Source organism: Hypanus sabinus, chromosome 10, assembly GCF_030144855.1.
Source record: "Hypanus sabinus isolate sHypSab1 chromosome 10, sHypSab1.hap1, whole genome shotgun sequence".
NCBI classification, from domain to species: Eukaryota; Metazoa; Chordata; class Chondrichthyes; order Myliobatiformes; family Dasyatidae; genus Hypanus; species Hypanus sabinus.
The window spans coordinates 23,458,515-23,482,038 of NC_082715.1; the positions used below are offsets into that span (position 1 = coordinate 23,458,515).

The window sequence follows — 23,524 nt, forward strand, 5'->3', positions numbered from 1 at the left end:
TCTTCCCCTTGCCCCCTTCGGGCTGGTATGAACTCTCCCGGGACGGCTGGGGCGCGCTGTACACCAACTCAGCCGACAAGGAGTGCAGATCCTCTTAGGGCGCTGTATGAATTCCAAGCAGGACCCAGTTAGGTCCTCTCAGGCGGGCCATGAGAGCTGACTTCAAGTGACGGTGGAAGCGTCCACCAGTCCGTTCGACTGTGGGTGGTAGGCAGTTGTGTGGTGCAGCTGCGTTCCCAACAGGCTGGCCACAACTGACCACAGGCTGGAGGTGAACTGGGCACGTCTGTCGGAGGTAATGTGGGCCGGTACCCCGAAGCGTGCTACCCAGGTTGCAATCAGCGCTCGGGCGCAGGAATCGGCAGATGTGTCGGTGAGCAGGACTGCCTCTGGCCACCTCGTGAAACGGTCTACCATAGTTAGGAGGAACCGCGCTCCTTGGGACACTGGTAGGGGGCCCACGATATCCACATGAATGTGGTCGAACCCCCGGTGTGTGGGTTCGAACTGCTGCGGTGGGGCTTTAGTGTGCCGCTGCACCTCGGCTGTTTGGCACTGCGTGAACGTTCTGGCCCATTCACTGACCTGTTTGCGAAGTCCGTGCCACGCGAACTTGCTGGAGACCAGCCGGACGGTTGTCCTGATAGATGGGTGCGCCAAACTGAGTATGGAGTCAAAAACCCGCTGCCGAATGATGGGGCGAGGTTGGCCGGTAGCCACATCGCACAGAAGGGTCCTATCACCTGGGCCTACGAGAAAGTCCTGCAGCTGCAAACCCGAGACTGTGGTCTTGTAGCTGGGCATCTCGTCGTCTGCCTGCTGCGCCTCCGCCTCCGCCAGTGCTGCATAGTCCACCCCCAGGGACAGGGCCTGGACAGCTGGTCTGTAGAGTGCATCCGCCACGATGTTGTCCTTTCCCGAGACATGCTGGATGTCCATCGTGTACTCGGAGATGTAGGACAGATGTCACTGCTGGCGAGCCGACCAGCGATCGGACACCTTCATTAACGCGGAGGTCAACAATTTGTGGTCCGTGAATGTCCTGCCTTCTAAGAAGTACTTGAAATGCCGGATTGCCAGATACAGTGCCAACAGCTCCCGGTCGAAAACACTGTACTTGAGTTCAGGTGGTCGTGGGTGCTTGCTGAAGAATGCCAGGGGTTGCCAGCGCCCCTCGATGAGCTGCTCCAGCACCCCACCAACTGCTGTGTCGGATGCGTCCACTGTAAGGGCGGTTGGAACGTCCATTCTGGGGTGCACCAGCATCTCGGCATCTGCCGAGGCTTCCATGGCTTTAACGAAAGCGGCCGCGGCCTCCTCATCCCAAGTAATGTCCTTGCCTTTACCCGACGTCAGGGTGTACAAAGGGCGCATGATATGGGCTGCTGAGGGGAGGAAACGGTGGTAGAAGTTCACCATACCAACGAACTCCTGCAGGCCTTTGACCGTGTTGGGCCCGGCAAAGTGGCAGATCGTGTTTATCTTGGCGGGCAGAGGTGTTGCCCCGTCTTTGGTAATCCTGTGGCCCAGGAAGTCGATGGTGTCAAGACCGAACTGACAATTGGCCGGGTTGATCGTGAGGCCGAAATCACTCAGGCAGGAGTAGAGCTGGCGGAGGTGGGACAGATGCTCCTGACGACAACTGCTGTCTATAAGGATGTCGTCCAAATAGATGAACGCAAAGTCCAGGTTGCATCCCAACGTGTCCATTAGCCGCTGGAACGTCTGTCCTGCATTCTTCAGGCCGAACGGCATTCGGAGGAACTCGAACAGGCCAAACAGGGTGATGAGTGCTACTTTGGGGATGTCTTCAGGGTGCATCGGGACTTGAAGGTATCCCCGAACGAGGTCTACTTTGGAAAAGATTCTTGCCCCGTGCAGGTTTGCTGCAAAGTCCTGTATGTGCGGCACGGGGTAGCGGTCTGGAGTGGTAGCCTCGTTCAGTCTGCAGTAGTCGCAGCATGGTCTCCAACCCCCAGCTGCTTTGGGCACCGTCTGCAGGGGGGAGGCCCATGGGCTGTCGGACCTCCGTGCGATCCCCAACTCCTCCATCCTCTTGAACTCCTCCTTCGCCAGGTGGAGCTTTTCCGGGGGGGAGTCTTCATGCGTGGGTGTGGAGGGGTGGTCCCTGGATCAGAATGTGGTGCTGTACCCCCTGTCTAGGCATGGCTGCTGTGAACTGCCATGCCAGAATCGATGGAAAGTCCGTCACGATTCTGGTGAATTCGTTGTCCGACAGCGTGATGGAGTCCAGGTGTGGGGCTGGCAACTTGGCTTCACCCAGGGAGAATGTCTGGAAAGTCTCGGCATGTACCAGTCTTTTCCCTTGCAAGTTGACCAGCAGGCTGTGAGCTCGCAAGAAGTCCACCCCCAGGAGTGGTTGGGCCATAGCGGGCAGTGTGAAGTCCCACGTGAACCGGCTGGCGCCGAACTGCAGCTGCACTGTGCGGGTGTCGTACCCCATCGGGGGCAAGATGCTGATCTCTGCTCCGGTGTCAACCAAGAAGCAGCGTCCCGACTGTTGGTCCCAGACGTACAAGAGGCTGTCCTGGTGGCCAGCCGCCATAGTTATCAGCGGCAGTTGTCCCTGGCCCTTGCAGGGCGGGCGACAACAGTGGGCTTTTGTGCCCCACCGCTGGTGGTAGAAACACCACTGTTCACTGGCTTCCTCACTCCTGCCTCTGTGTTGTGTGCGCCCCCCTGCCGGGCCTGGTCTGGTCTACTGTTGGGCACGTGGCCTGGTAACCTGATGGATGGACGCCACGCTCTCCCTCTTGGCTTTCCACAGCACGTCTGCCCGGGCCGCCACCTTCCGGGGGTTGCTGAAATCTGCATCGGCCAGCAACAGTCCTCGGGCAGTCCCTCCAGGAATGCTTGCTCAAACATGAGGCAGGGCTTGTGTCCATCAGCCAGGGACAGCATCTCGTTCAACAATGCTGACAGCAGTCTGTCTCCCAAACCGTCCAGCTGAAGCAGGCAGGCACCTCGCTCACGCCGTGAGATGCTGAAGGTCCCAATGAGCAGCGCCTTGAATGCTTCATATTTGCCTTCTTCTGGGGGCGACTGTATGAAATCTGCAAACTGGGCTTCTGCTTGGCTAAACCACATGCGTGGTCGCAGTGCCCAGAAAGTCGGCAGTTTTAACGAAACTGCGTGAACAGGTGAAGAGTCGGTCATCTTTGGTCCAAATCCCGTTTGGACCGTCGACATCACCAATGTAGCGATGTGCTGCACACAGCACTGAAATAACGACACGCAGTCGGTAAGTCATTTCGAGACTAGTTTATTCAAACTTCGCGGCGCTGGCATTTAAATCCCTAACGTCCGCCCTCTCTGGGCGGAAATGACGTCAGAGGTGCATTACCAAAGTCTCCCCCCGCGCGATGGCTATTTGTGAGCTGGTTCACCTGTGCAGAAAGTGGGTCGCCACAGGGTATTTATTCTTATGAATTCACTGGAAACAGGTGATCATCCAATTTTCTACATCAACAAACTGGGTGAGTTGGTAAAGTAATATTCAGTATTGCACCTGAGGAAAGTTACCTTAGTAATTACAAAGGGGATGAATATGTTTTCATCCTCATAATTTTGGTTTTTAATTTTTAGTAAATTGTTGACAGGCTTTGGAATTATTCTTTTGATTTGATATACAATGATTAGCAAAACAATCCTACTTAAATATATTTTAAGTGTAGAAAATGAGACAATAAAAAGTGAAAATAGTTGTGGGGTCTGAATACTGTTCTTCTGGCCTCTGTAAACATTGTGTAGGCAGAAGGGATTGGTTTAATTAGGCATTTAATTACTCGTGCATTGATATTATCCTCTATTCTGGCAGCTCTCTATCACACAATCTATTATCATGGCCTGGAAATCATGTTAATGATAATTATTAATGTTCTTTGTATTTAAATTATCATTCAAAAAGTCATTCATTCAATACTTCTAACTTGAACGTGGAATATTCAATAAGTTAAATTATTTATGTTTGAATGATTTCAGAGTTCAGTCTCATTTAAAACTCATCTGATAATGAGACATGACTTGCTGGTTTATAAGATTACTTGTTAAGTGGAAATGCTAACATTTAATTCGTTTCTTATAGACTGTAGTCCAAGTATGACGGTGGTAATCAAACTTTGATCCAATTACTAAGGAGCTGATTAATATGGTCTGTCACAGTATTCTTGTTTTCTCAGCTCTTCTTGAAACTGGATGTTTGAGTGATCTAGATGCCAATGTTGATATTGGCACAAACCCTGAAATAAAAAAGGAAGAACTTCATGTAGAATTGGCCAAGGTAAGCTAAGATAAATATCTGATTTATTATGTTAAGTCACCTCCTTTGGGGAAAACAAAACATTGGTAAATTATATAAGTTATTTCTTCAAGAAATGCAGTTACAGATAAGGCGGAGGGGGGGCACTGCAAAGATCCATAAATAACGATAAATTCTTGTCTGACCCCTCAGAACATAGAAACAGGAGGCAAAAATATAATTTATCAAATCCAGTCCAACCTTAATTGGGACTATGACTGAAATGTGATCCACCTCCATTTAACCCCATTTTCTCCCTTACCCTTAAATCGTTTTGTTCATAAATATCTGTGATTTCAGATTTAAAACTGATTGTTGATTGACATTAATGGTTATTGAAAGAGAATTTATGTCTCTGTGTGTTGCATTGTTTATTCCTGAGAGAGTTGTTTTAATTTTTTTGACTGTGTCTTTTAGTCCTCAACTGGTGAATATACTTAGTAAGTTCTTTCTAATGTTCTGAAAACGCTATCAGTTCAACTCTGTTTCATCATCATAGGCACAAAGAGAATTGAGTTATTTATTAAGTGTTTGAAATCCATTTTTTCCCTAACTATCTTATCATCTTCCTTCTACATCAGTCTATGAGAACATGTCGACAACTCTATTCTTTAGTTCCCATATGAGTAACCTTTGAATATTATATTTATTGGATTGTTCAGCTACATGTAAAATGTAAAATGAAATAAAAATGATCACTTTTTTAAATAATTGAAAAAAAAGATTTCAAATTACAACTATGCAGGAAAGGTTAACATGTTGTAGGAGTATTTTCATGTAAGTGTTCCTTGAGGTTGAAATTCTCATGCTGATGATATATTGGAAATGAACTGAGCGGATAGGAAAAAAAGGAAAATCAAGTACACTTGTTCTCCATTTCCTGTTGAGTATATATCTCAATTGTGCAAAATATTGACTAGAAAATCAGGTGCTGCACTTATCCAGCTGTCATGCATGAGAGCTCAATGAAAGGTTTCCTATTGACATCAGGCCTGAAATATCTTTCTTTACACATTTGTGGATCGATGAACTCTGAATTTTTCACTTCTGCTTGAGAAAAGAGTAATATTACTTTAAAAAAGGTACAATGATCACGATCCAAGTTTCATGCCTAGATCCACATATTGTGTAAAATTACTTTCAAATTATTACATTTATTAAATAGAGAGCCATTTTCTTTTCATATGTAACAAATTGTGTTTGTTGAACTAACATTGCTAGGCAAGATCAAAAGAAAGCAAAAAGCTTTTCTAACTATATTTCTAAAAATATAGAACTTTAACCATTAACATTTTGGAGGCAAAAAAGTAATGATGTTGAATTGTAAACTGATTGCATTAACTTTATTTAGTGGTCTACCTAAATAAATTGATAACATTTAAGTAACCCAGATGAAACAATACATATTACTGAAATTTTTTTTAGTATATGTAAATTGTTCTTTTTAATACCAGCTGGAAGATGAAATAGCAGCATTGCGGCAGACACTGATTGCCAAGGAGAAACATCTAATTGAAATAAAACAGAAGATGGGTATTACTCCACTTAATGAAATAAAGCATAACTTAAGCAAAAGTTGGCATGAAATGCAGACTTCTGTGATGTAAGTTTTTGAGTAATGGAGCTTGCTACTTTATGATGTAACCTTAGAGTCGTCTTTCTGTTTCATATGCTGAAATACTTGACTTGAATTTTAACAAAATTTCATACTAAATTATAACTGCATTAATAGATTTCATACGTTATTATTGGATACTGAATAAACTCTAATGGATAAAAGGATAATGCCCATAGGCCACTCAGGTAAGTGGTCTTCAAATGTACAGTTGGCCCTCCTTATCCGCGGGAGATTGGTTCCGGGACCTCTTGCGGATACCAAAATTCGCAGATGCTCAAGTCCCTTATTCAACCTGGCTCAATGCAGTGGACCTTAGGACCCAGCAGAACCCCAGACCTTATTTAACCTGACTCAGTGCGGTGGACATTAGGACCCGGTGCCAGGGCTCTGAATGCACAGTATTTCTGTCACGAAAATAATCACAATCACGATTGAAAATAAAGTGGAAATAATAAAGCGATCGGAAAGAGGTGAAACGCCGTCGGTCTTTGGAAAAGCGTTAGGCTACATTGGTCAACGATCAGAACAATTTTATAGGATAAAGTGAGAAAGGTTGTGCCCCAATGAAAGCTACAATTATTACTAAGCAATGCAGTGTTTAATTATTGGGTTTTGGGTTTTTGATCCTCCACATCAACCCGGCACGGTGGAGAGCGCACTTGAAAGTGGTCTGTCACGAGATCGAACTCGGGATCTTCCCGAGCCCGGCGCTGAAACATACGTTCTTAAGTGTTTTATATGCATAGAAAGGTAAAATATATACTATATACTAAATCAAACATTTGACTAACTGCCACTAAATAATACCGGATGTACCTGTTCTGACTTACTTAGTAAGAGAACTTCTGGTTTTTTTCAATCCCGATCCACAATGACGCACGCACATCCTTTGGTATACTTTAAATCATCTCTAGATTACTTATAATACCTAATACAATGTAAATCCTATGTAAAATGGTTGTTATACTGCATTGTTTAGGGAATGATGACAAAAAAATGTTTGCAAATGCTCAAACAACAGGTGCTGGAAGAGCACTTCCGGTTTTTCGCGATTCGCAGTTGATTGAATTCATGCATGCAGAATCCACAGATGAGGAGGGCCGACTGTATAGAGAAGTTAGAAGCTGTACAATGTGTGTTGGGTGAGAATGGTTTTGAATTGAGCTTTAACAGATGCTTATTACCTTTAATGGTCAAAATATTAGTTGTGTTATAGTACCAAAAAGCTTTCTAAAATCGAATGCTCATTTTGCATTTTTGTTTTTGTTTCATGGATGTGTGTGGAGTATGAATTTCAGGTTGTATACTGTATACGTTCTCTGATTTGAAGCATTTGAATGTTTGAAAATCAGCAGCTAATTAATGTGAACTTTATTTTGGGATATACAGTGGCATGCAAAGGTTTGGGCGGGCAACCCTGGTCAAAATTTTTGTAACTGTGAATAGCTAAGTGAGAGATGACCTGATTTCCAAAAGGCATAAAGTTAAAGATGACACATTTCTTTAATATTTTAAGCAAGATTACTATTTTTATTTCCATCTTTTGCATTTTCAAAATAACAGAAAAGGAAAAGGGTCCGAAGCAAAAGTTTGGGCACCCTGCATGGTCAGTACTTAGTAACACCCCCTTTGGCAAGTATCACAACTTGTAAATGCTTTCTGTAGCCAGCTAAGAGTCTTTCAATTCTTGTTTGGGGGATTTTCACCCATTCTTCCTTGCAAAAGGCTTCTAGTTCTGAGAGATCCTTGGGCCATCTTGCATGCACTGCTCTTTTGAGGTCTATCAACAGATTTTTGATGATGTTTAGGTCGGTTGACTATGAGGGCCATGGCAAAACCTTCAGCTTGTGCCTCTTGAGGTAGTCCATTGTGGATTTTGAGGTGTGTTTAGGATTGTAGAATGTTGTAGAAGCCATCCTCTTTTCATCTTCAGCTTTTCTACAGATGGTGTGATGTTTGCTTCCAGAATTTGCTGGAATTTAATTGAATTCATTCTTCCCTCTACCAGTGAAATGTTCCCTGTATCACTGGCTGCAACACAAGCCCAGAGCAGGATCGATCCACCTCCTGCTTAACAGTTGGAGAGGTGGTCTTTTCATGAAATTCTACACCCTTTTATCTCCAAACATACCTTTGCTCATTGGAATGGAATAAAAATTGTAAAAACAACTCCAGATTGCAGCTGAGAACGAAATTAGCGTCATTATCCTCACTTCTTTTTTTTTGAATTGTTCTGATAATTATTCTCAACCCGCGTTAATACTCTTTTGCATTATGAAAAGAGATATTTTTAATTTTGAAATAGAATGTGGTTGTCCTCACTTCCAGTATTAGAACACACTGACATTAATTTTAAAGCTTTGCCTTCGAAGCTTGTAAATGTAAGCATAGCCTGCATGTTTAACTAATGAGGTTGGGATGTTGATTTTGTAGTGCAAGTTGCCTTGAGGATATTCCCATTCCTACAATACATTGCTTTCAGGATAATTTGGAATAAGGCCTCCATTGACTAAGACCGTCTGAATGGATCTTTCATCTGACGTTTTGGTGTTTTCAACAATTACCCGGACCGTGAAACTGATTGTTTTTTTTAAACCAAACTTCATTTTAATACCAAAATATTGAAATTTTTGAAACATGACAATGATAAGATGAAACGTCATGTAATATCATAGATTTCAAATCTGAAATTCTAGGCGTTCCACTTAACAATCCATGTTATAAGCTGATTACTGTTCTTCTGTGTGGCAACGCTGCAGGTGGTTTGTTGTCCCTTTAGTAAGTCATAGAACATTGAAAACTTACAGCACAACACAGGCCCTTCAGCCCACAATGCTGTGTCGAACGTGTACTTACTTTACAAATTACCTAGGGTTACCCGTAGTCCTATTATTCTAAACTCCATGTACCTATCTAAGAGTCTCTTAAAAGACCCTATCAAATCCATCTCTGCCAGCAGCCCATTCCATGCACTCACTGCTCTCTGGTTAAATCCTGACATCTCCTCTCTATCTACTTTCATGCACCTTACAACTGTGCCGTCTTGTGTTAGCCATTTCAGCCCTGGAGAAAAAACCTTTGACTATCCACACAATCAATGCCTCTCATCATCTTATACACCTCTATCAGGTCACCTCTCATCCTCTATCGCTCCAAGAAGAAAAGGGCAAGTTCACTCAACCTAAGGCATGCTCCCCAATTTGAGCAACATTCTTGTAAATCTCCTCTGAACCCTCTCTATAGTTTCCACATCCTTCCTGCAGTGAGGAGACCAGAACTGAGCATAGTACGCCAAGTGGGATCTGACCAGGGTTCTATATAGCTGTAACATTACAGCTTGGCTCCTGAACTCAATCCCACAGTTGATGGAAGGCCAATGCACCATATGCGTTCTTAACCACACAGTCAACTTGCACAGCAGCTTTGAGTGTCCTGTGGACTTGGACCCCAAGATCCCTCTGATCCTCCACACTGCCAAGAGTCTTACCATTAATACTATATTCTACCATCATACTTGACCTACCAAAGTGAACCATTTCTTACTTACCTGGGTTGAACTCCATCTGCCACTTCTTGGCCCAGTTTTGCATCCTATCGATGTCCCACTGTAACCTCTGATAGCTATCCACACTATCCACAACACCCCCAACCTTCGTGTCATCAGCAAATTTACTAATCCATGCCTCCACTTCCTCATCCAGGTCATTTATAAAATTCACAAAGAGAAGGGGTCCAAGAGCAAATCCCTGAGGCACTCTACTGGTTAACTGACCTCCTTGCAGAATATGACCCATCTACAGCCACTCTTTGCGTTCAGTGTGCAAGCCAATTCTGGATCCACAAAGCAATGTCCCCTTAGATCCCATGCTTCCTTACATTTTTCAATAAGCCTGGCATGGTGTACCTTATCAAATGCCTTGCTGAAATCTACATCTGCTGCTCTACATTTATCAATGTGTTTAGTCACGTCCTCAAAAAATTCAATCAGGCTTGTAAGGCATGACCTGCCTTTGACAAAGCCATGCTGACTATTCCTATTATTCCTCTCTGAATGTTCATAAATCCTGCCTCTCAGAGTCTTCTCCATCAACTTACCAACCACTGAAGTAAGACTCACTGGTCTATAATTTCCTGGGCTATCTCTACTCCCTTTCTTGAATATGGGAACAGCATCTGCAACCCTCCAATCCACCGGAACCTCTGCTATCCCCATTGAAGATGCAGAGATCATTGCCAGAGGTTCAGCAATTTCCTCCCTTGTGTCTCACAGTAGCATGGGGTTTATCATGTCCTGTCCTGGTGACTTATCCAACTTAATGCTTTCCAAAAGCTCCAGTACATCCTCTTTCTTAATGTCTGTATGCTCAAACTTTTCAGTCTGATGTAAGTCATCCCTACAAGCACCAAGGTCCTTTTCCGTAGTGAATGCTGAAGCAAAGTATTAAGTATCTCTGCTGTCTCCTCTGGTTCCATACACACTTTCCCACTGTCACACTGGATTGGTCCCGTTCTCTCATGTCTTGCTCTTCACATACTTATAGAATGCCTTGGGGTTTTCCTTAATCCAGCTTACCAAAGCCTTCTCATGGCCCCTTCTGGCTCTCCTAATTTCATTCTTAAGCTCCTTTCTGCTAGTCTTATAATTTTATAGATCTCTGTCATTACCTAGTTTTTCGAACCTTTCGTAAGCTTTTAATTTCTTCGTACATCATGGTTCCTGTACCCTACCATTCTTTCTCTGTCTCATTGGAACATACCTATGCAGAATGCCACGCAAATATCCCCGAACGTTTGTCACATTTCTGCCATACATTTCCCTGAGAACATTTGCTCCCAATTTATGTCTCCCAGTTCCTGCCCGATAGCTTCATATTTCCCCTTTCTCCATTTAAACATTTTCCTAACTTGTCTGCTCCTATCCCTCCAATGTTATGGTAAAGGAGATAAAATTGTGATCACTATCTCCAAAATGCTCTCCCACTGAGAGAACTGACACCTGACCAGGTTCATTTCCCAGTACCAGATCAAATATAGCCTCTCATCTTGTAGGCTTAGGAAAATAGAAAACCTAAAGCACAATACAGGCCCTTCGGCCCACAAAGTGGTGCCGAACATGTCCTTACCTTAGAAATTACCTAGGGTTACCCATAGCCCTCTAATTTTCTGAGCTGCATGTACCTGTCCAGGAGTCTACAATCACCGGCAGCCTATTCCACACACTTACCACTTTCTGCGTAAAATCCTTACCCCTGACATCTCCTCTGTACCTACTTCCAAGCAGCTTAAACCTGTGCCCTCTCGTGCTAGCCATATCTACATATTGTGTCAGAAAACCTTTCTGAACACACCTGACAAACTCTACCCCATCTAAACCCCTTGCTATTGGGAGATGCCAATTGGGGAAATTAAAATCTCCCATCATGACAACCCTGATATTATTGCACTATTCCAAAATCTGTCTCCCTATCTGCTCCTCGATATCCCTGAAACAGACTTAATGTTGCACGATATAGTCAGATACTGTTCTCTCAGAGTACAGATATAACCCATTGTAGATTATTGCTGCCAGGGAAACATACAGTGCCTAGACAAAGTATTCACCCTAGAACTATTTTCACATTTTACTGTCTCATTTTCTAAATTTAAAATATATTGGTTGGATTATTGAGCTAATCTACAAAACATTGTGCATTATGTCAAATCAAAAGAAAAATTCCAAAACCTGTCAACAATTTACAAAAAACAAATTAAAAAGCAAATTTGTGAGGCTGAAAAAGTATTCATCATCTTTGTAATTACTGAGCTAACTTTCCTCAGGTGCAATGTGCCAAATTACAGTACCAAATCATCCAATTTGTTGATGTAGAAAATTGGAGGATCATCTGATTTCAATGAATAAGTTCCCCTTCTATCTGTAAGGTCCAACAGTATGGTAGATTTCCAACAGAGCAAACCAAAATGAAAACAACAGATTATTCAAGACAAGACAGGGAACTTATAACAGAGAAGCACAGATCTGTGGTATTGTACTAAACCATCTCAAAGGCTCTGCACATACCTTGGAGCTCAGTGCATAATGGAAAAAGTGGAAAAGAAAATGAAACCACAGCCACACTGCTTAGGTCAAGCCACCTGTCCAAACTTAGTCACCAGAGAGGAATGGCATTTATAAAAGAGGTTACAGTGACGCCAGCAGTCACTCTGAGTGAGCTGCAGAAGTCGCTGGCTGCAACTGGAGATGGTTTATGGCTTCACAATCTCTTAAGGCTTTGCATGAAAAGGTTATTAATGGAAGACTGGCAAGGAAGAAGCTCTGGCTAAGATTAAAAAAAAGTGTCACTTTGGAAATATGGTAAAGATGTGGAGGAAAGTCTTGTGGTCGGATGATAGATAGATAGATACTTTATTCATCCCCAAGGGGAAATTCAACATTTTTCCAGAGTCCCATACACTTATTGTAGCAAAACTAATTACATACAGTATTTAACTCAGTATAAATATGATATGCATCTAAAATCACCCTCCCAAAAAGCATTAATAAATAGCTTTTAAAAAGTTCTTAAATAGTTTACTAAAGTGCATTGAGTGGTAACTTAAGCTCAGTCCTAACCCCGGCACTTTAGAACATGTCTTGCCCCTGGTGATTGAATTGTAGAACCGAATGGTGTTGGGGAGTATTGATCTCTTCATCCTGTCTGAGGAGCATTGCATTGACAGCAACCTACCGCTGAAGCTGCTTCTCTGTCTCTGGATGGTGCTGTGCAGAGGATGTTCAGGGTTTTCCATGATTGACCATAGCCTACTCAGCACCCTCCGCTCTGCCACCGATGTCATACTCTCCAGTTCTGTGCCCACGACAGAGCCCGCCTTCCTTACCAGCTTATTAAGACGTGAGGCGTCCCTCTTCTTAATGCTGCCTCCCCAGCACGCCACCACAAAGAAGAGGGCGCTCTCCACAACTGACCGATAGAACATCTTCAGCATCTCACTACAAACATTGAATGACGCCATCCTTCTGAGGAAGTACAGTCGACTCTGTGCTTTCCTGCACAGGACATCTGTTTTAGCAGTCCAGTCTAGCTTCTCGTCTAACTGCACTCCCAGATACTTGTAGGTCTTAACCTGCTCCACACATTCTCCATTAATGATCACTGGCTCCATATGAGGCCTAAATCTCCTAAAGTCCACTACCATCTCCTTGGTCTTGGTGATATTGAGACGCATTGATATTGATATTGATGACACTAAGGTGGAACTTTTTGGCCTCAGCTCTATGTGTGGCGTAAATCTAATAATGCACATCAGCCAGGAAACACCATCCCTGCTGTCAAGTATAGGGATGCTTACCAGCATCAGGGACTGGAAATGTGATTAGGATTAATGGGAAGATGAATGCTGCTAAATACAGAAAGAACCTGGATAAAAACCTGCTTGCCTTTGCCAGAAAACTTAAACGAGGGAGGAAATTCATTTTTCAGCAAGGCAACAACCTAAAGCACACCGCCAGAGCAACTATGGAGTGGCTTCATGTGAAGAAAATTGATGTCCTTGAGTGATCCAGTCAAGAACCCTGACCTGTACCTGTACCTGACCAAACATCTCTGGCAAGACCTCAAGTTTGCTGTCCACCGCCGCTCCCAAACTAAACTGGCACAACTTGAGCAATCTTGCAAGGAGGAATGGGCAAATTTTTGCTTCATCATATTGTTCAAAGCTAATAGGGACTTATCCAAAAAGACTGTAATACCTGTAGCTATGAGAAGTGGTTCAACTAAGAACTGAGCAAAGGGGATGAATACTTCTGAACTGCTGACATAGCAGTTTTTGAATTTTTAGTTTATCATGCTTTACAATTGTTTGTTTTGGGCTCTACTGTGGTAAAAAGGAACATGTGATTTAGAAATAAAACTCCTCAGTTAAATTAAAGACCTAAAGGTACATAAGTCACCTTGATCAGATGAACGGCACCCTAGGGTTCTGAAAGAGGTAGTGTTAGAGATTGTAATGGCATTAGAAATGATCTTTCAAAAATCATTGGACTCTGGCATGATACCAGAGGACTGGAAAGTTGCAAACGTTACTCCACTCTTTAAGAAAGAGAAAGGCAACAGAAAGGAATTTATAGACCAGTTAGTCTGATCTCAGTGGTTGGGAAGATGTTGGAGTCAGTTGTTAATGATGAGGTGATGGAGTACCTGGTGACACAGGACAAGATAGTACAAGGTCAGCATGGTTTCCTTCAGGGAAAATCCTGCCTGTGAACCTGTTGGAATTCTTTGAGGAGATTACAAGTAGGATAGATGCAATGGATGTTGTATAGTTGGACTTTCAGAAGGCCTTTGACAAGCTGCCATATATGAGGCTGCTTACCAAGTTAAGAGCCCATGGTATTACAAGAAAGTTACTAAAATGGTTAGAGAATTGGCTGATTGGTAGGAGGAAGTGAGTGGGAATAAAAAGATCTTTTTCTGGTTGGCTGCCAGTGGCTAGTGGTATTTGCCAGGGGTTAGTGTTGGGACTACTTTTTATACTGTATATAAATGATTTAGATGAAGGAAAAGATGGCTTTGATTTCAAGTTTGCAGATGATGTGAAGATTGGTGGAGGGGCAGGTAGTGTTGAGGAAACGGGTAGGATGCAGAAGGACTTAGATTAGGAGAATGGGCAAGAAAATGACAAAGGAACTACAGGTGGCCCCTGTTTTTCGAACGTTCGCTTTATGACATCTCACTGTTACGAAAGACCTACATTAGTACCTGTCCTCTCTAACCAAAGAGGATTTTCGCTTTTAGGAAAAAAAGATGCCTGTTTTATATGTGTGTTTACCCCAAGAAAGACTACCATGACCGTGAAGCCTTGTACAGGCGGTTGTGTGTGCCTGCGTGTACGTGCTGTTTTTTTTTTCTCCAAATCGATTTTGGCTCACTGTCTTCCCAATTTTGATAAGTGAAACTACACCGTACATACAATATTTCTACTTTATATAGGCTGTATATTTATCATATCATTCCTGCTTTTACTTTATGTTAGTGCTATTTTACATTTTATGTGTTATTTGGCTTGATTTGGTAGGTTATCTTTTGGGTCTGGGAATACTCAAAAATTTTTCCCATATAAATTAATGGTAATTGCTTCTTCACTTTCTGACATTTCAGCTTACAAACGGGTTCATAGGAACGCTGTACCTTCAGATAGCGGGGAAACCTGTACAGTGTTGGAAAATACATGGTCATGCACTTTGGTAGTAGAAATGAAAGTGTGGACTATTTTCTAAATGGGGAGAAAATCCAGGAATCTGAGATGCAGAGGGATTTTGTAGTCCTTATGCAGAACACCCTGAAGGTTCATTTGCAGGTTGAGTGGATGGTGAGGAAGGCAAATACTACGTTAGCATTAATTTTAAGAGGTCTAAAATACAAGAGCAAGGACATGATACTGAGGCTTTAGAAGGTACCGGTGAGGCCACACCTTGAGTGTTATGAAGAGTTTTGTGCCCCTCATCTTAGAAAAGATGTGCTGTCATTGGAGAGGATCCAGAAGAGGTTCACAAGGATGATTCCAGGAATGAAAGGGTTACCATATGAGGAATGTGTGATTCAGAAGGCTTGGGAGGGGAGGGGGAGGCTCATTGAAACCTTCTGAATGTTGAAAGGCCTAGAGAGGGTAGATGTGGAAAGCATGTTTCCCATGCTGGAAGAGTCTAGGATAAGAGGGCACAGCCTCAGGATAGAAGCGCACCCTTTCTAAACAGAGATGTGGAGAAATTTCTTTAACCAAAGGGTGTATTTGTGTAATTTGTTGCCACATGCAGCTGTGGAGGCCAGGTGTATTTATGGCAGAGATTGATAGGTACTTGATTGGACATGGCATCAAAGGTTACAGGGAGAAGGCCAGGAAATGGGGTTGAGGAGGAGATAGAAAAAAGGATTAGCCATGTTTGAATGGCAGAGCAGACTGAATGGGTCAGATGGCCTAATTCTGCTCCTGTGTTTTATGGTCTAATCAAAATCTCTGGGCGTCCTACTAATTTATGTGAACAAAGGGTTGGGGGCTGAATACTCTTGCAAGGCGCTGTATTTAAATGTGACTAAGTTTAAAGTGAATACTAAGATGCAAGAACACTGACCCAGAGAGAGTAAGCAGATCAACCATTCTGGTCTCCGAGTCTATAGTTCAGATATTGACCTGGTCACTTGCTTAATCCTATTAAAAAGGTCAAACTGGAAAGGGTTATTTTTTTTCAGGTATATGTTGTACAATTGTTTTTGAAAGAACTGCAGTTTTGGAAACATTTTCTAGGCTATTTTTTTTAATGTAAGTGAATGCTGTCCCTATCCCATCTATCCCATTAATAAGGAATAAATGAAATGAATTTGTTCTGAGTCATTGGACGTATAATAGGTGTTTCTCTCTTGCAGAAAAATGCTTTCAAATAGGGCTGTCCTTTTTCTTAGTGATGACTGACACCATTTCATACAAAAAATAAATGATATTTGGTGTACAGTTGGCCCTCCTTATCTGCGGGGGATTGGTTCCGGGACCCCCCCCCCCCACCCCCCCCCCCCCGCGGATACCAAAAAACGCGGATACTCAAGTCCCTTATTTAACCTGTCTCTGTGCAGTGGACTTTAGGACCCAACAGAGCTCGGGACTGGCCATCCTCAGTGTTGCTGTTCCAGAAAACGATCATGATTGAAAATAAGTGGAAATAATAAAGCGATCGGAAAGAGGTGAAACGCCATCGGTCATTGGAAAAGCGTTAGGCTACAGTCGGTCAATGATCAGAACAATCTTAAAGAATAAAGTGAGAATAATGGAGCATGTGAAGGCCCTGCCCCGATGAAAGCTACAATTATTACTAAGCAATGCAGTGGTTTAATTATTGAAATACATATGTTTCGTAAGTGTTTTATATGCATAGAAGGGTAAAATATATACTATATACTAAGACAAAAGTTTGACTAACTGACGCTAAATAATACTGGATGTACCTGTTCCAACTTAGAGAAGTTACGTGTTTTTATCGATTCCTGATCCGCAGCAACCTATGAACATCCTCCCATATTCTTTAAATCATCTCTAGATTACTTATAATTCCTAATATAATGTAAATGCTATGTAAATAGTTATACTGTATTGTTTAGGGAATAATGATAAGAAAAAAAAGTTTAAGTGCTCAAACAACAAGTGCTGGAGAGAGAACTTCTGGGTTTTCCCGATCCATGGTTGGCTGAATCCGCGCATGCGGAACCTGTGGATAAGGACTGTATTGTTACTGTTACGTCCAGGAAGCTTTGAGTAATTTATGAGAATTCCTGCCCTCCTCCCTTCCTGCTTCCTATGCAGTGAATTGCTTTGGATTTTTTTTTATAAAGAAATTCATCATATTAGCTTTACCAGGATGGAGGAAAGGACTTGACAGGGTCAGATGAATTGAACAGCTGGTGTTTTCCTCTATGTTCTTATACTGTTCATTGAAGTACAATTAAATAGAGACTAAACTCTCTCTGTAAATCATTGTCAAATCTAAACTATTTTTTTTTAAAAGATACAAGAAAACACAGGAGACGCTCAATAACACTGGACAGAAGGCATCAGCAGCTTTAAATAATGTAAGCTCAACGCTTACTAAGAAGCTAGGAGAGATGAAGTAAGTTAAAAAAAAATTCTAATAATTGTGAATGGATACAATTTTACACCAGTCTTATAAAGTACATTGGACTTTTTATTCCACTTAAATTATCTTAGGTTTTATCCCCTATTAGGTTGTTTCTGTATGTTTATGCTATTCCAAAAGTAGGACTATGAAAATGTTTTTAGTATCTGTAAATATATTGACTTCCGTGTTTTCAAATGTATTGATAATGCATTCTTTAATTTGCTGTTCTGTATGATATTTACAACTAATTAACTGTTTTGCTGTAGCTTGCATTACCTAAGGCTACTGCTCCCAAACAGGTGAGATTAAAATAGATCTTTGTTTTTAAAATATCAATGTAGTTTAACTTAAGGTTCTACATTTTCATTTTGGATAATGTGTTTATTCATATATAAATGGTCGACTGCAATTAATTCTGAGTGTGCATTTCTTTAATAAAAGGATTCTTCCTAAGATTTCTTTTTCTAGTATAATAGTTTCTATTTAGCAATCTGGCACAGGATTATTTTATAACCCAACTATGTTCTTAATAATGTAAATAATCAGTTCATGCCTTTCTATGACAGGAGTCCAATCTTGAATGTGCCAGCAATTTAACAGAATTGATTGAAAGTAATTTTGTCTTGGAGAGAATACTGCCATTGGTTTGCATATCCTTCCAATGAGAATTTTGGGACATGGTGTTGGGAGTATTTTCTTTCCTATGCTTTGAAATGCCTGCAATGGGCAATCATGTTTCATCACTATTTAGGAGGGGCAGTTTTTCTGCCAGATCTAAGGTTTTGATCTTTAAATATCCTTTTCCTCAGTCCATCAAAGGCAATGGCGAATTTCAACATCAGTGACCGTTTTTGCAGCCAGGATGTGGGAAGTGGTCTGTGATTTCCTTGGATTCAGCATACCCTTTTACTGTCAAAGATAGTGTAGTGCAGCAGGAACAGGTTGGTAAAGGGCCTCCATCTCCATCCTCCAGCATAATTCTGATGACTGTCATTTTTATCTTGAAGTTTGACCTCTAAGCACACAAATACAACATTGTCTGCAGATTGCAGCTGGACTGTTGAGTGATCTTCATTCTGCACTGTTCATAATTGTTTCCTATTGCAGAAGATCAAAGCACTTGTACACTTCACCAGCACTAGAAGGGTACCACCAATATTGTACTGGGAAAATGTTACAGTTCACCAATCAGATAAGTGAACCAATGTCAGCAAGCTCTCCTAGGCCAATATACTCAACATCAAGGTTTTGAAGGGGTGATCTTATTCCCTTGCCAGACACCAGTTTCCAATAAAGATACACTATGAGCTGTATAGAGGAGATTAGGAAGACCACAAAATCCTTCAAGAATGTTCTCAAATCCATCTTGGAAAAAGTCTACACCAAAAACTTCTGAGAATCCCCAGATCATTGTTGATCTTTGTGTGAAAGGAGCAACTAAGCTGGCACTGGGGTTCTCAAGGAGGATCTGTGGATCCCACATTAGCTTCCTCAGCCCCTGAGAGTAAATGTAACTGAAGTGAAAGCAGTCAAGCTTAACATGAAGGTTAAAAATATTTGAGAAGATTCAGATAACATGAACCCATCCTGAATAGTTTCGAAGAAAGGTGTTCACTTGTCATTAGGTAATTAAATCTGCTAAATGTGGCAGGTAAGTCTTTCAGATAAGTTAGAAAACACTTCAAACTTCAGAACAACATTTAATACACTGAAATTCGCAATACTGTTCTGAAAAATGCAACTGACCCAGATAAATTATTCTTTTTTGTTAACCATTAAGGCCATGGTCCCAAAATAAGTATGTTGTGTTGGATCAGACGTCAGCCATGATCTTATTAATGATGGAAGGACCTTCTGTTCCTGTGTTCCTTTGCTAATTTTACATTCTTGGTAAATGCCTGACCAAAAAAAGACATTACTCTTTTATTGCCCAACACTGTCCCATTGTGTCAGTAAAGTCAAGTCACTTTTTATTGTCATTTTGATCATAACTGCTGGTACAGTACACAGTAAAAACGAGACAGCGTTTTTCAGGACCATGGTATTACATGAAACAGTACAAAAACTACACTGAACTATGTAAAAAAAACAACACAGAAGAAAACTACACTAGACTACAGACCTACCCAGGACTGCATAAAGTGCACAAAACAGTGCAGGCATTACAATAAATAATAAACAAGACAATAGGGCAGTAAGTTGGGGTCAGTCCAGACTCTGGATATTGAGGAGTCTGATAGCTTGGGGGAAGAAACTGTTACATAGTCTGGTTGTGAGAGCCCGAATGCTATGGTGCCTTTTCCCAGATTGCAGGAGGGAGAAGAGTTTGTATGAGGGGTGCATGGGGTCCTTCATAATGCTGTTTGCTTTGCGGATGCAGAGTGTAGTGTAAATGTCCGTAATGGCGGGAAGAGAGTCAGATGATTATTGCAACTGAGTTGGCCTTGATTTTTCAAGATAATTGGGGAGAAGATAAGCAAAATTAGGGCCAAATTGTGGAACAGAAAGCATTCTTTTCACTAGAGTTTGTCTTTTATTTTATGCAAAGAAAATCACAAAAACTATTAGAATTTTATTTTCAATTTATTCTACTGAGGAAATAACATACTTTAATTTTATTTTGTCTCCTTTTAATATCATTTGCTGTTTTTGAAACCTGTTAATATTTTTGCAAAATATTGGTTTCCAGATTTTTGAAAACACATTTAATTATAAAAAGCTATGTGTTCCAAATTGCCAATGTACAGAATAAAATTCTAAACATACCAAATATTGGTGCCATCATAACAACCATGAAGATGGACCTCTTGATCAAAAGATTATATACTCCCTTTCCATTCTCATATAACACTGATAGCTACTGTTTCCCAAATGATTACAGGTAAAAAAAAAGGCAGTTCTTTGAGTTTACATTGTGTGCTTAAAACTGCATTATTTTAACAAGATTTTGTTGCAAGGAAATATTGAACACAAAGTGATTTCTTTTGAAGTTGTTAGTTTATTTCCTCTCAATCCATCTGTATGGCCTTAATAGTAAGGTAATCCAAGCATAAATTTGACAGTAAGGTAAAAATAATATCCACACATTAGTTACTCAAAACTTAATAGGTGATAACAGATTTTGAGAATCAGTGGGATAGCCCAGCACCATAAATGGGACATCCCATGATGACATGAGATGTTTACAGGAGGCACTTGGTTTAATGTTTGAGAACAAGTCAGACTATATTTCAGTAAGGTCAAGGACCACTGACTGATGTGTTTGACTATAGCTTGTAGTGATGTGCTGCTTTTAGATATGTTCCAGTCTATAGTCTAAAAGTAATATTTGAAACATGGTTAGGAAGTCAAGAGCGAGATCAGTTGTATGAGGTGAGCTATGAAAGTCTTCCAGATAGACATGGATTAGTGAAGAGGGGTGTGATGTGTATGTAATGTATTAATCCAGTTAACTTCAATATAATTAATTGTATCTTTCACATAACTGCTTAAACCTGGAGTGTGTGACTAAGTATTTTTGTAGTCAGGGCTTGTTCAGGCCCACCACTTAATGCAGTTTACAACTCCAAAGCTTTGTGAAACTCGGAACTTTGTCAAGTAGATTGAAACCAATTTTGTTAAAAGATCCATTTTGACTGTGTGCTATCTAGGAGGTAGGTGGCCTGTTCAGGCAGGTTACACTATGAAGGAATTCTAGGAAACATTAAAATGCTTGTGTAAGATTGGGCATAATGTTTAGTCAACAATGCTTATTTACCTGGTATGTTGTCTGCACTTATCCTCTATTCTGATTGGCTGCTGAGCCAACTTGAAGACATTCATTGTGGCTGGATGTCAGGAATCCTCTAGAAATGAAGTCTTAAGTATCCAAAAGTGGAAAAGGAGGAAGGTCTATGCATCTTCAAGGTCAGCTGTGAGCTGTGTCATTTTGGTGATCTCTATCTTGTCTACTACCTCTGCTTGGTAATTTTGACATGACTGATTAACCAGTTAAGCGTATGTAGAATCAGGGCGCTGTGGGAAACCTCAGTGCATTGAGATCAGTTTTGAGTTGCTCTAACACCACGGGACTTAATTGTTGAATGTGCCCTGGAATCTGTGGTTCACTAACATTTTTGGTGTTGACTAAACATTATGCTTTAGTAGTATTTTTAATTAATGTTGTACAGGTGGCTTATTTCTTCACTTACTGCTTGACTGAAATATATTTATTGTTTTAATTTAATGCTTTCATGCCAGTTATCCTGTCCTGCATGCAATTAGTATGCCAGCTGTGAGGTAATGTGTCTTGTATTGATAAAGCTTAATTAATTAATAGTTTTGATACTTGCCTATACCTTGTTAACCATTTTATAAGTGTATATTTACAATTTTAGGAAAAAATTAGGTATAATAAATCTTCCTGCAAAATCTGTTAATATTTTGATATATGGCTAATTTTGTTCAAGTTCAGTACAAGTGCATTTTAATGTTCATTACTGTGCCCAGCTGAACAAATGAAATTACCTTCAGTACCCTGTTTATGGTTATTGGAATTACGGACACAGTCAGTCCACTTGCTCAGAATTACTGATCCCAGCAATATTTGAGAGCTAAGTTACTACTTGCAGATATTTGCAGCTTTCTTTGTAAATATTATTTATTTCCTCTAAATTGTCATTGTGCATATCATAAATCAAAGGCACAAATTTAAAAACCAGCTTTAAGATAATTTGGAAATATACTGATTCATTTAGGATGAATGCAAAAACATCCATCAGAAACAATGTTTGATTAATCTGATAGCTTCTCCTCTGATCCTCCTTGTAATTTGTTTTGGAACCCATCTACTTATATCATTTGTATTCGTTTAGTGTTTATTCCAGGATAATAAAATGTATCTAGAAACATTAACTCGTGATTTTTTAAGTGATATTAACTGACAAATCTAACAGACAGATTCATTGGATAATTCTTGTTCTATTGTAATTGAAACAATTAAATATATTATTAGTTCCACTGAAATAATGGACAAAATATACATAGTCTTGTAGATATTCATCTAGTAATACTGGTATTGCCGAAGTATTTAAACTAATTGTTTAGTTGTTTTAGTCGAGTCCGACTCTTCGTAACCTCATGGTCCATAGGGCAAGATATGGAAGTAGAATGCTAGGCCTTTCTTCCATGCAGATACTGCTGCTGCCCAGGTTGGGACCTGGCTGGGTTTGAACTCAAAACCACCTCCCTTGAAATCAATGTGATGCCACCACACCACCAACTGGCCCATTACACTATATCTCTCAATATATTAGCTCAGTATAGGTACAATTTTAATTTGTGATTCAAAAAGTGATTTATTCAATGTGGTATCAGCATTTGATTTGGCAGTTGCCATGAGTTCTGTCCACGCTGGTGTCATTGCTGGCAAACGTTCACTGCAATACCATTTCATGTACCTATTAGTTGATAAATTTGCATTCTGATCTTTGTAATGTTGTAACTCTTGTATGTAAATTTTATTAAGCTTAATTTTAAGAGTATTGTTCTTGAGCCTTTTGGATGGGAAGTGACTTGGTCTGGTATCGGTAGTATGGAATTAGATTAAAGTGAATTCAACATTACATTAATAATCAATTAGTAAATGTATGTGGCAGAATAGTTGATGTAAAATGATTCTTAACCTATTTTCTTGCTGAAAAATGACTAAGAGTATAAATCAATCTTTTCCTGTTGTAGAAATTCTCCCACTTTAAAATCCTTTGAAGAACGGGTGGAAACTACTGTCAGTAGTTTAAAGGTAAGTCTTACTGTCAAATGTTGCTGAACCACTCCAACCTACTCGATCATAGTGACTTGATCTAATTAAACTGCATTTAGTATTGCTGTTATTATATAAAAAATATTTTAACTCTACCTTTGCATATTTGAAATTCCATAATGTCATTAA

General features: G+C 40.8%; 1 protein-coding gene across 3 annotated transcripts in view; it reads left to right on the forward strand.

Moving 5' to 3' along the window:
* LOC132400497 (tumor protein D53 homolog) overlaps positions 1-23,524 on the forward strand; it is a 32,912-nt gene that overhangs the window by 8,368 nt on the left and 1,020 nt on the right. Inside the window, exons 2-6 of one of the 3 annotated variants that reach the window (XM_059981499.1) lie at positions 4,183-4,300; positions 5,773-5,921; positions 17,485-17,586; positions 17,862-17,894; positions 23,314-23,374. In XM_059981499.1, the coding sequence (XP_059837482.1) occupies positions 4,183-4,300; positions 5,773-5,921; positions 17,485-17,586; positions 17,862-17,894; positions 23,314-23,374 (463 nt within the window). The remainder of the gene's footprint in view (positions 1-4,182; positions 4,301-5,772; positions 5,922-17,484; positions 17,587-17,861; positions 17,895-23,313; positions 23,375-23,524) is intronic. The other 2 variants (XM_059981498.1, XM_059981500.1) reach the window with 2 other exon arrangements.